This window comes from Oncorhynchus mykiss, chromosome 2, assembly GCF_013265735.2.
Source record: "Oncorhynchus mykiss isolate Arlee chromosome 2, USDA_OmykA_1.1, whole genome shotgun sequence".
Lineage (NCBI taxonomy): Eukaryota > Metazoa > Chordata > Actinopteri > Salmoniformes > Salmonidae > Oncorhynchus > Oncorhynchus mykiss.
This window is the reverse complement of record NC_048566.1, coordinates 48,408,353-48,422,291: the sequence shown is the minus strand read 5'-3', so window position 1 is coordinate 48,422,291 and position 13,939 is coordinate 48,408,353. Positions and strand designations below refer to the sequence as shown.

The 13,939-nt window shown below is 40.9% G+C and overlaps 1 protein-coding gene and 1 long non-coding RNA gene across 2 annotated transcripts in view; both read right to left on the bottom strand.

Annotated features, from left to right (window-relative positions):
* The window catches only part of fcsk (fucose kinase), a 52,805-nt gene that overhangs the window by 25,496 nt on the left and 13,370 nt on the right, over positions 1–13,939 (bottom strand). Inside the window, exons 5-8 of the mRNA XM_021564195.2 lie at positions 4,719–4,791; positions 4,529–4,626; positions 561–641; positions 112–231 (exon numbers count right to left, since the gene is read on the bottom strand). Coding sequence (XP_021419870.2) covers positions 112–231; positions 561–641; positions 4,529–4,626; positions 4,719–4,791 — 372 coding nt within the window. The remainder of the gene's footprint in view (positions 1–111; positions 232–560; positions 642–4,528; positions 4,627–4,718; positions 4,792–13,939) is intronic.
* Positions 5,234–9,585, bottom strand: LOC118940424. Its single transcript, XR_005036978.1, has 2 exons — positions 7,204–9,585; positions 5,234–6,798 (listed from the first exon to the last, which is right to left on the bottom strand). It is a non-coding gene; the product is annotated as an uncharacterized LOC118940424 (long non-coding RNA).

Here is a 13,939-nt window from a genome sequence, read left to right as displayed (position 1 = left end):
AAGATATGGAAGAGTGAAATTGAACCAGAAGATGACATGGAGCGTGACAGGCACAAGAGAGGTAAAGAAAATGAGAATTAGAAATGAGAGGTAAAGATGAAGACTGCATACCTGAATGGGTGGTGCCCCAGAGTCCATGCCCATGTACGTGCAGCCGTCAAGGGGAGGGGTAACATGGGCCTTCAGCAATCGCTCGACTACCCTCCTGCAGAAGAACACAGGCCCTGACACCTGAATGGAGTTACATCATTACATGTGTTGCAGGCTCATAAAATAAAACAAGGTTATTTTATCACATACAGTGCACGCAAGAGGTACAGTGAAATGGGTTGTTTCACAGGGTCAGCCAGCGCCCCTGGAGCAAATTAGGGTTAATTGCCTTGCTCAAGGGCACATAATTTTCACCTTACCATCTCGGGTATTCGAACCAGTAACCTTCGAGTTACTGGCCCAACGCTCTAACCGCTAGCCTACCTGCCGTCTAGGTATTCCCATGACTTTTTATTGAAGGGAAAAATACGTTTTTGGATATTTTCCTATATTCACTATCTTTGACTTACCAGTGGCACCATCCCATCAGGCTGTGCGGCTCGGCGAATCCGCTCCTCTGACCCCTTGTAGATGATGTCACGTACTCTACCCTATGAGCAGAGAGAAACCACCATTTGGCACTACTTATGAATGATCATCTTCATGCAGACAATGTGTACAGTGCCTTCAGAAAGTATTCATTGGCTTATTCCACTTTGTTGTGTTACAGCCTGAATTCAAAATACAAAAACATTCTCACCCATCTACACACAAGAACCAATAACGACAAAGTAAAAACGTGTTTTTAGTTTCCAAATGTATTGAAAAATTAAATACAGAAATCAAATTCACATAAGTATTCACTCCTGAGTCAATACTCTTGTAGAAGCACCTTCGGCGGTGATTACAGCTAAGAGTCTTTTTGGGTAAGTCTCTAAGAGCTTTCTACACCTGGACTGTGCAACATTTGCCCATAATTCTTTTCAAAATTCTTCAAGCTCTGTCAAATTGGTTGTTGATCATTGCTAGACAACCATTTTAAGGTCTTGCCGTAGATTTTCAAGTAGATTAATTCAAAACTGTATTGTCAGCTACTCAAGAACTTTCACTGTCTTGGTATTGGTAAGCAACTCCAGTGTAGATTTGGCCTTGTGTTTAAGGTTATTGTCCTACTGAAAGGTGTGCAGTGCCTTCAGAAACTATTCATTGGCTTATTCCACTTTGTTGTGTTACAGCCTTAAAAACCTCCGTCCTCAATGATTACAAGCATACCCATAACATGATGCAGCAACCACTATGCTTGAAAATATGGAGTGGTACTCAGTAATGTGTGTATTGGATTTGCCACAAACATAACACTTCGTATTCAGTACAAAAAGCGAATTCTCTTCGCCACATTTGTTTGCAGTATTGCTGTAGTGCCTTGTTGTACAGGCTTACTTATTTTCACTGCCAGTTAGGTTAGTATTGTGGAGTAACTACAATGTTGTTGATCCATCCTCAGTTTTCTCCTATCACAGCCATGAAACTGTTTTAGTCAACACTGGGCCTCATACTAATCTACCAATAGGTGCCCTTCTTTGCAAGGCACTGGCACTGGAAATCCTCCCTGGTCTTTGTGGTTGAATGTGTGTATGAAATTCACTGCTCGACTGAAGGACCTTACTAGGGATTAACACAGGTAACCGGGATCCCTCTTCACATTTCCAAAAAAAATAAAAACTACAAAACAGGAAAATTACAAAAATATTCCCTCAATGTCGCAATAATGCAATACCACAAAATACACAACATGTACAGCAGCAGATAGGATAATATGCCACTACATTTTTTTGCCAAACAGGTTGTTGGATAGAAGCCTTTAGCCTAGCGTATTTACTTCACACAAAGTCGCCATTAATTCAAAGCACACGCATAATTGACACTGCACACGAGACCAGAATGTAGTTTAGAGTGTTAAGTTCTAATTCTCAGAGTAAAACACTTAACCAAGTTTATTCTTCCCAATATAGCTGCATTCAGACAAAAACATTTTTCACACAAGCACTGATATTTAACTGTTCCTCATAGGCTGAGTCACCTCCTACTCATCCACCTCCTACCTCCTCCTCATAGGCTGAGTCCCCTCCTACTCATCTGTACAAACGTCATTGTTTACTGCTAGGCAGGACACTGGTGATACAGGCAAAAAACGTCTATTTCTCCCTTAAGGTGACCTGACCTCAACCGCCCTCCATCACCAATCCATGGCTCTCTCCCTTTATCAATGCCTGCCACATGTGATCGTTTCCCTGCACTCAGCACATTCCAAGCTTAAATTGCACACACTATATACCTTCCTCCTATAACCATTAACTTTTGGTCTAGACCATCCACTATATACCTTCCTCCTATAACCATTAACTTCTGGTATAGACACTACACTATATACCTTCCTCCTATAACCATTATTTTCTGGTATAGACCCTACACTATATACCTTCCTCCTATAACCATTAACTTCTGGTGTAGACCCTCTAAACCTCAGCACTGCCTCAGTGACATAAGTATATTTCATATTCTTAGAACCCAACGAGAGTTTATCAGAGTGGAAAATTCAATCCAGGTCCGATCCAAGCCCGGTGAGTTGAAGCCCGAGCCCACGCCCGGGCCGACATCACAGAAATTAAATGAGCTCGATTTCTAGAAAATAGTTAGCTATATTGACTTAAACTGGTGTTGAGAACAATGTGGTATAGGCGGGCGGCAGCACAGTTTGGAGATGAGAAAACAGCCATTGGGCCTTGAAAAAGCACAGAGAGAGGAAAACTCCCCTTAGTTATGATCAACTGAATGATGAAGATATTGGAATGATGTAGGCTAATCTAATTAAAATAATGTATTAAATTATATCTTAAACTGAAACTCCCAAAGTCATATACAAACTGTTGTACTAATTTAAAGCAATTGTTGTCACCTAGATTGTCACCACCTTGTGTGATGTCACCTAGATGATAATTTCAGCACCTCTTTGATTGGGACAGCACCATTGGGCTGAATTGAGACAAGTTTGGGGTGCCCGTGTAGATAAATCAATCAATGTCAGATCTTTGTCTTCACTGAATCTCAGTTTGGATATTTGGTAACAATTAGGCTGGGAAAATGTTAGCTAAGTTGAGGTGAGTGCTAATTATCACCTTTATTCTAGTTTGGTCATGCATTATATTACCTGTTCAGGACATTTTGCTAGCATATAATACAAGTGGATTTTGCGCTTCACTCGTGTAGTAGCCAGTCCTACTCCCGACCAAAAGCCTGTCTGATAATCAAACAAAAAAAATCCTTACATTATCCTGTAATCCATAGACTGCATTATCAAAGCATGTTTCGCCTACGCATGTCAAAATACCACTAGAACATTTCCCCTGCTTCTCTGTGCTGTCTCATTTGCTGCCCATATGAGAGCGTCGTTTGAGAATGTGTGATCAACAAACGGTATGAGAGTAGATATGGATATTTTTAACAGAACTGGTCCCCGTATAAGAGACCTTAATATTTAAAACAACTTCCTCTCTTTATCTCCCATGTTATTCATGAGCTGATCTGCTATCTGTATAATCGTCAACTCGATTTTAACAAATAGGAGATATTCTGTCATTCATGGGAGGTTATCTAGCAAACTTATCAACTTTGGTGATTTGACTTTTATTTAACTGCCATTGCAAAGTTTGTATGATTCGACAACGCTATGGCCTACTCGGGGTGCGCTCTGTGCGTCCTGAGCAAGCTCTGTGTCGAGATAGCCTAGGCCTACTGCTGAAATAATTAAGGAACATGATAATGCTCTGAATTTATAAAAGGCCTGTTCACAATTAATGTCAGTGACGATCAAAGCTACTCTATCATTACGAAATATCAGTTTCACTTGCTGTGAAATCTTTACATAGGAGGTGCAGCTAAGAAGGCAAAGTGGCGCAGCAGCAATCTTATTTTGGGAGAACCCTGACCATATCTTGGTTTCAAACACTTTAAATAGGCACTTACAGTTTCTGTGGTATTTCCCGGGACTCTCGGGATGAATTATTCCCGGTATTGAAACTTGGTAGATTTCCGGAAAAATATTCATCCCTTACAGATAAATTGTACGTGTGGAGTAAAGAAATGAAGTAGTCATTCAAAAATCATGTATATTATTGCACTTATGCAACGTATTATGTGACTTGTTAAGCAAATGTTTACTCCTGAACTTATTTAGGCTTGCCACAACAAAAGGGGTTGAATACTTGACTCAAAACATTTGTAAATTTTTTTTTTTTTTTACAAATGCCAACCCCCTTTGGCTTTATGGGGTATTGTATGTAGGCCAGTGACAAAATAAATCTTAATTTTATCCATTTTAAATTCAGGCTGTAACAACAATATGTAGAAAAGGTCGATGGGTGTGAATAGTTTCTGAAGGCACTGTATCTAGAGTTTGTCATTCCATTCAGTAAGAGTCATATCCTTAAACGTTATGTACCTGCTCATCAGCAAAGTAGACTCCATGATTGGCGGCGTAAGAGACATCACCAGGTAGTGCCAACACACGGACCCCAGAAAAACCCTCCCATGACATTTCTGAAAGACAGAAGAGAAATAATATTAAGGGACAGTGGGGGAGACCGGTTTTTAAAAATATGATCTGAATGGAATTGTAGAGAAGATCTAACTGAAGGTAGTCGGCATGGTCAGGATCATGTCAGTGCTGCACACCCAAACACCCGGTGGAGAACCAGGGCACACCTACAGATGGATCAAACAAGGCAGAGACAAAAAACTGTGTGAGGCAGACAACACAACAAGTGAGTTCGGCCATTGACCCAAAAAAATGGAGGTAGGTAATTTGTTCTTGACCTGGGCCCAGATTCACAAAACACTTCTTATGCAAAAACTTCAGAAGCTTATTAAGAAAGAAAACAAGTTCGTAAGTGCAATTCCTCAACAATATCTTAAGATTAAACCATTTTCTCAAATATCTTCTTGTTGCTAGGCAACCGTTTTAGCTAGCTATCTAGCTAGCAAATGGCAATCATGTTAGCATATTTCTTATTGAGATTACTGTTCTTAAACATGTTGTTGGGTTTAAAATAATCAATACTGAAACTTTCAGGTGAAGTTTGTCAGTGAATTAAACATGTTCAATAGCATGAGTTTCCAATAACTTTATTTTCAATCATTTTCTTCCTTTTTGCTTAATAAGAGAAACATAAGAAATAGCACAATGTAACACTCATCTAATGAAGGAGTGGACCAAAGCGCAGTGTGGTACATGTTCATGATATTTATTTAAATCTGAACACTAGAACAAAAATAACAAAGCGAGAAACGACCAGTTCTGTAAGGTAACTAAAATAATTACCCACAAACCCAGGTGGGAAAAAAGGCTACCTAAGTATGATTCTCAAATCAGAAACAACGATAGACAGCTGCCTCTGATTGAGAACCACACCCGGCCAAACACAAAGAAATAGAAAACATAGAAATAAAGAAACTAGAATGCCCACCCTAGTCACACCCTGGCCTAACCAAAATAGAGAATAAAAACCTCTCTATGGCCAGGGCCTGACACACGAGAACATTTCCAACAACCTTTTTAGGAATAGCAACTTTGCTTAACGTTCTTCTTAAGTCTATAGTTAAGGAAAAAATGTCAGTTAAAAATAAATTTCTTAAGGTTTTGTGAATCTGGGCCCTGGTTACGTTAAATGTATTCAAAAAGCACTGACCCCAAACATAGAGCCTTGTGGCGCACCATATTCAAAGCAATTGATTAATCAGTTTATTATCTATATTATTTTAAAATCAGAAGTACTAACCAAATTTGGGCTAAGAGAGAATGGTATAGTCAATGTTGTAACCAGTTTATCATGCCCAAAATCACAGCTAATACAAACAAAGTCCATGGACATGACACACAAAACAAACATCAACAAATTAACTATTTATCAATAAAAAAAGACTATAGTCCTACTAAAAACACAAACAATTCACTATGGGCTAATGAATTGTTTTAAGAAAAAACAGAAAGCATTTGGTTTCAGAATTCAGATCAACCTGCTATTACTGTAATTACATTTGTAGCAATTATTTATTTCAGGAAGCACCGCCCCAACGCATTATATTTCACAGCGAAGGTTGCAGCAGAAGTTAACTCCTTTGTCGGCGACTCTTTCATCCGCGTGTGCATGATTGGCTGGGGAACGATAGGGTAATCTCGTTTAACCCGGTCTGAAGGCTCTCATATTGGGTCCCTAATGCCCTAAAACACATGGTTCATATGGGAAGAATATTGTATTTACACACTTGTTGATATGGGCTGACTATTGTATAAAATAAATATGTGCTGCATTCACGGTCTTCCTTTTCAGACGGAATAAATACAACAGGGTTGGGCAAATAACTTAAAATGTCATCCATAAGCCTACTAATTAATTAAAAACATGCACATAAAGAAAAGCAATTTCAGGCCTCCCGATTGGCGCAACGGTCTAAGGAGTCACTACGGACCCGGGTTCGATCCCGGGCTGTGTCACAGCCGGTTGCGACTGGGAGAACCATGAGGCGTCTCACAATTGACCTAGCGTCATCCAGGTTAGGGGAGGGTTTGGCCGGCATGTCCTTGTCCCATCGCGCTCTAGCAACTGTGTGGTGGGCCGGCTGTGAGCAGTCGTGTTTCGGAAGACTCATGGCTCTCGACCTTCGCCTCTCCCAAGTCCGTCCGGGAGTTGCAGTGAAGGGACAAGCCTATAACTACCAATTGGGAAGTAAAATGGGGTAAAAAGTAAGGTTTTTTTAAGTAAAAAAAAAAATCATAAAATACATTTCAACCTTGTAATAATGAATTTTCTTTCAATTTGATAAATAGAAGATAATTATCAATATAACAAAACTAGGCCTATGATATTTCCTTCCGACCCCGTATGGGTCATCATCGGGACAAAAGTCTTGCTGCGTCTATGAGATAGTGCCCTATTAATGGCAGCACCGCTTTATCAAATGTTCATATTGATATTTTAGGCTATGCCGTGAAACCAGTTTTCATGGGCACACAAATCCAAAATGACGCATGCAACTGCTAAATCAAATGCTTCTAGACCGAAAGTCACCTAACTTACGTGGTTCTTCTATAGGCTATGCGTAGGCTAATAAACCTACTTGTTGAATGCGCATTTGGTATCCAGCTGATAGTTAGGCCTATGGATATTGTCGATTTTTTTGTCGATTGTCGATCCAGGAAATATTTTTCTGAACAACAGTTAAGTGACAATCAGCTGTTGTGATATAGCATGCAATGCAAAAACAGCCGGTGCGGAAAACGTCAGAAGTCAGTCCAGAATATTTTGATGTCTCGATCGTTGCGTCAGTCACTGGCACAACGAACGAGACATCAACATTTTGAATCCAATGCCCCTACATTTATGTGGATTATCTGCTTGATTTACAGCACAGTCTAGAAGATTCAACAGAGAAAGTACGAAAGTAATGGGTTTGTGTTTAATGTGGATGCTACCATGATTACGGATAGTTCTGAATTAATCGTGAATAGTGATGAGTGAGAAAGTTACACGCACAAATATCATACCCTAAAATGGTGTAACAGTGCGAGGTTAGCATGTCTTGGGGGTATTATATTTGTGTGTCTAAATCTCTCACTCACAATTCATTCAGGACTATCTGTAATCATGGTAGCATCCACATTAATGTAGAAGTGTTTAGAAACATACTCTATTCTTGTTTACAATAAAAGTGACTCCAAAATGACAATACATTACCCGCCATTCATTTAAATTGGGCACAAAACAATCTGAAACAACCAAAATGAACAGCAAATGCATTCAACAAGTTTATAGTCACAAGCCTGACGTTAAATTTGCCTGCTAGGAATAGAAGACAAAATATGAAACTTTTGACTACTTCAATACACAAATGAATGTGTAAAATGGGGGGACTATGTACAAAAAGTGCTGTCATTTCTAAACGGTTCAACCGATATGGATGAAAATACCCTCAAATTAAAGCTGACAGTCCTCACTTTAACCTCAGTCATTGTAACATTTCAAATCCAAAATGATAAGAGACAAACAAAAAATGTGTCACTGTATAATAATTTTAGAGCTCACAGTATTGTTCTGCATTTCTGCAAAGCTTAAGCCTCCACTAGGTTTCACACCATTTAAAAAAAAGAGATTCTCAGGTACTTTTGTATACTTTTTAGCCAGTAGTTGTGAAAGTAGCTCTCACAAGCAGATATGTGCACCACGTCATTGCTCTCTCTTTTGCTCTGCTGGGTGTACATCTTGGTAGCTGTCACTCAAATGGCGAGGGGCTAAAGCTCATTGGCTGGAACTCGAATTGCTAGGGGGCTGACCCACGTCGGCAAAAGTAGCGCTGCACAGCTTCCAGCAAACAGTCACTTTCAAACTTGCGATTTCGTGGCTAATTGAGATAAAACTGTCATTCTCCCCATAGACTATGCACTGGCCAGATACCTCACAGAGCTCGATTGGTTGCAAAAGATAGGTTGGCATGGAAACCTACATTCACTGTGATTTTACCACAGTCCTTATAGTGTCCTAGGCTTGAAATTAAGTGTATTGCTGTATAAAATCAGTGGCGATGCCTCATTCAGCCCCAACTGTTTTGAGCCACCTGTTTAGCTAATGCGTGAAGAAGATTACAGGCTACAAAGGCATTATGTCGACCAACCAAATTTTAAAGGGAACATCAAGCACGATGCAAAACAACATTTTGGAATGTATGTATGAAGTGTACAGAGAAGCTATAGCTAAGGTGGTATCTGAGACTCCTTTTGCGTCTAGGCAGACGAGACTACTGACGTCTCCTGTAAATCACAGATGGTAATAGTGCTGCGCTACATATTAGCAGACAACAGTGTGTGAGAGGTTTTTGTAGAGGTGAATGACAAAACTGGTGTTGGCCTCTCCAACACCATGAAACAAGTCCTAGCGCCACTGAATGTCAATGAGAAGCTGGTTGCACAAACCTATTACAGGGCAGAGGTGATGAGTGGTAACGTACAATGCATCTTAACACTACTAAAGGATTCTGTGCTAAAAAGCTATGGCCTATGGGAAACAAGGAAAAGTTGAAAAGGGAGCTGTTCACTGTCTAGGCATCCTGAGCTGCACACCGAAAAGACAGCCCTTTCTTTATTGAAATCACTCTACGAAAACAACGTGCAGGAGGCCTTGTCTGAGACGGTCTTCTCAAATTCATCATCCCCACTCCGATGATAACCGTCCGAGAGAAACTTTTACACCCTTAAAAGGATAAAAACCTTACGCAACTCCATGGTCCAGGAAAGGTTAAATGCATTGGCCATGCTGTCAAACTAGCATGACTTCATCCAGAGAATGCCAGATTTTGATGAAAGTAATTGAGAAGTTTGCCCACAAGAAGTACAGCCGTGCCAACTTCCTGTTTAAGTGAGCACAACAATGTTGAGACCATAAATAAACTCAGCAAAAAAAAGAAAAGCCCCCTTTTTAGGACCCTGTCTTTCAAAGATATTTGGATTTTTCGAATTAACTTCACATATCTTCATTGCAAAGGGGTTAAACACTGTTTCCCATGCTTGTTCAAGGAACCATAAACAATTAAAAGAACATGCACCTGTGGAACAGTCATTAAAACACTAATAGCTTACAGATGGTAGGCAATTAGGGTCACAGTTATGAAAACTTAGGACACTAAAAGAGGCCTTTCTACTGACTCTGAAAAACACCAAAAGAAAGATGCCCAGGGTCCCTGCTCATCTGCGTGAACATACCTTAGGCATGCTGCAAGGAAGCATTAGGACTGCAGATGTCCGTACTGTGAGACACCTAAGACAGCGCTACAGGGAGACAGGACGGACAGCTGATCATCCTCGCAGTGGTAGATCACGTGTAACAACACCTGCACAGGATCAGTACATCCGAACATCACACCTCCGGGACAGGTACAGGATGGCAACAACAACTGCCCGAGTTACATCAGGAACGCACAATCCCTCCATCAGTGCAATAGGCTGAGAGAGGCTGGACTGCGGGCTTATAGGCCTGTTGTCTGGTGAGGACCTGCCTTACATCACCGGCAACAACGTCTCCTATGGGCACAAACCCACCATCGCTGGACCAGACAGGACTGGCAAAAAGTGCTCTTCACTGACAAGTCGCGGTTTTGTCTCACCCGACAGGTCGGATTTGCGTTTATCGTTGGTGTAACGCTCATTTCTTCGAGGCCTGTACTCTGGAGCGGGATCGATTTGGAGGTGGAGGGTCCGTCATGGTCTGGGGCGGTGTGTCACAGCATCCTCGGACTTAGCTTGTCATCATTGCAGGCAATCTCAACGCTGTGTGCATTACAGGGAAGACATCCTCCCCCCTCATGTGGTACCCTTCCTGTAGGCTCATCCTGACATGACCCTCCAGCATGACAATGCCACCAGTCATACTGCTCATTCTGTGCGTGATTTCCTGCAAGACAGGAATGTCAGTGTTCTGCCATGGCCAGCAAAGAGCCCCCCATCCCATCGAGCACGTCTGGGAACTGTTGGATCGGAGGGTGAGGGCTAGGGCCATTCCCCCCAGAAATTTCCAGGAACATGCAGGTTCCTTGGTGGAAGAGTGGGGTAACATCTCACAGCAAGAACGGGCAAATCTGGTGCAGTCCATGAGGAGGAGATGCACTGCAGTACTTAATGCAGCTGGTGGCCACACCAGATACTGACTGTTACTTTTGACCACCCCTTTGTTCAGGGACACATTATTCCATTTCTGTTAGTCACATGTCTGTGGAACCTGTTCAGTTTATGTCTCGGTTGTGAATCTTGTTATGTTCATACAAATATTTACATGTTAAGTTTGCTGAAAATAAATGCAGTTGACAGTGAGAGGACATGTCTTTTTTTGCTGAGTTTATGTCTAGTATGCTGCTGCATAAGTGATGTAATGTGTCAGGGAAATGTGTACACTGTAGCTAAGAAAGTAATACTAAGTGTATGTTGTGTAGTAAGCAGTTAGTAGCCCATGTGCCTCATGCTAAGAATGTGGTCCCTTTCCCCCTCTTAGAACTTAGCTTACTGTTCTGACTTGCTGGTGCACATGTAGCTTATAGCCAGTTTTAGAGCAATGTAATAATCAAATATTTTAACAGCTTTCATTGCCCACTTACCTGTTCACATTGTAAGATCTTTCATAGTTTATTTTATTAAACTAGACAAGTCAGTTATGTGCAAATTCTTATTTACAATGATGGCCTACCAAAAGGCCTCCTGCGGGGATGGGGGCTGGGATTAAAAATAAATACAGGACCAAAAACACACATCACGACAGGACACTCCTGGACACCTACATTGCTCTAAAACTGGCTATAAGCTACATGTGCACCACCAAGTCAGAACAGTAAGCTAAGTTCTACATACAGAGAGACATAAGACAACATAGCATGGTAGCAACAACATGGCAGCAGCACAAAACATGGTACAAACATTATTGAGCAAAGACAGCAGCACAAACGGCAAGGTAGAGACAACAATACATCACGCAAAGCAGCCACAACTGTCAGTAAGTGTCCATGATTGAGTCTTTGAATGAAGAGATGGAGATAAAACGGTCCAGTTTGAGTGTTTGTTGCAGCTCGTTCCAGCCGCTAGCTGCAGCGAACTGAAAAGAGGAGCGACCCAGGGATGTGTGTGCTTTGGGGACCTTTAACAGAATGCGACTGGCAGAACAATTGTCTGCTTATGTGCCCCTGTTAATTTAGCCTACAGACAGTTTTAGAGAAAAGTAATCATTGAATATTGTAACAGCTTTCATTGCCTGCTTATGTGCCCGTTAACAATTTAGCATACTGTTCGGACTGGGTGTACAGGGAGAATACTGTAAGAATGGCACATGTTCTGAATTATTGCATTTAATCTTTTCTTACTTTTTGTGTTATAATTATCTCTGGTGCTTTTCTCCACAAGGAGGGTGGTAAGTTACAGACCCAACAACATTATATTATAGTATCCCCTCCTCGTAACCATGGTGACAGGGACAGCCTCTTCCCATTCAAATACTTTTTTTTCAACAAAAAGTTCAGTACTAGACCCATGTAATTTCAGTTGAGATATTGCAAGGGTTGTTTTGTTTGCTCAATGAGCTGTCAGTATGTATATTGTCTATAAAAGTGGATCCTTGTGATTGTATTTTCCTTCCATTTTACTTACTTACTTTATTGTCCCCATGGGGACATTTTGTTGCAGTGTCATGTACACGTTTAAAGTGGCGTTTAAATACCAAACAAAATTGACAATACAACTTTCATAACAGTGACATACCAATAAAAAATTTAAAAAAATGTTTTAAGACTTACTGAGTCGAAAGGAACATTAGCCCGAGCTACAGTGCCTTGCAAAAGTATTCGGCCCCCTTGAACTTTGCGACCTTTTGCCACATTTCAGGCTTCAAACATAAAGATATAAAACTGTATTTTTTGTGAAGAATCAACAACAAGTGGGACACAATCATGAAGTGGAACGACATTTATTGGATATTTCAAACTTTTTTAACAAATCAAAAACTGAAAAATTGGGCATGCAAAATTATTCAGCCCCTTTACTTTCAGTGCAGCAAACTCTCTCCAGAAGTTCAGTGAGGATCGCTGAATGATCCAATGTTGACCTAAATGACTAATGATGATAAATACAATCCACCTGTGTGTAATCAAGTCTCCGTATAAATGCACCTGCACTGTGATAGTCTCAGAGGTCCGTTAAAAGCGCAGAGAGCATCATGAAGAACAAGGAACACATCAGGCAGGTCCGAGATACTGTTGTGAAGAAGTTTAAAGCTGGATTTGGATACAAAAAGATTTCCCAAGCTTTAAACATCCCAAGGAGCACTGTGCAAGCGATAATATTGAAATGGAAGGAGTATCAGACCACTGCAAATCTACCAAGACCTGGCCGTCCCTCTAAACTTTCAGCTCATACAAGGAGAAGACTGATCAGAGATGCAGCCAAGAGGCCCATGATCACTCTGGATGAACTGCAGATATCTACAGCTGAGGTGGGAGACTCTGTCCATAGGACAACAATCAGTCGTATATTACACAAATCTGGCCTTTATGGAAGAGTGGCAAGAAGAAAGCCATTTCTTAAAGATATCCATAAAAAGTGTTGTTTAAAGTTTGCCACAAGCCACCTGGGAGACACACCAAACATGTGGAAGAAGGTGCTCTGGTCAGATGAAACCAAAATTTAACTTTTTGGCAACAATGCAAAACGTTATGTTTGGCGTAAAAGCAACACAGCTCATCACCCTGAACACACCATCCCCACTGTCAAACATGGTGGTGGCAGCATCATGGTTTGGGCCTGTTTTTCTTCAGCAGGGACAGGGAAGATGGTTAAAATTGATGGGAAGATGGATGGAGCCAAATACAGGACCATTCTGGAAGAAAACCTGATGGAGTCTGCAAAAAACCTGAGACTGGGACGGAGATTTGTCTTCCAACAAGACAATGATCCAAAACATAAAGCAAAATCTACAATGGAATGGATCAAAAATGAACATATCCAGGTGTTAGAATGGCCAAGTCAAAGTCCAGACCTGAATCCAATCGAGAATCTGTGGAAAGAACTGAAAACTGCTGTTCACAAATGCTCTCCATCCAACCTCACTGAGCTCGAGCTGTTTTGCAAGGAGGAATGGGAAAAAATTTCAGTCTCTCGATGTGCAAAACTGATAGAGACATACCCCAAGCGACTTACAGCTGTAATCGCAGCAAAAGGTGGCGCTACAAAGTATTAACTTAAGGGGGCTGAATAATTTTGCACGCCCAATTTTTCAGTTTTTGATTTGAGTTTGAAATATCCAATAAAAAGTCGTTCCACTTCATGATT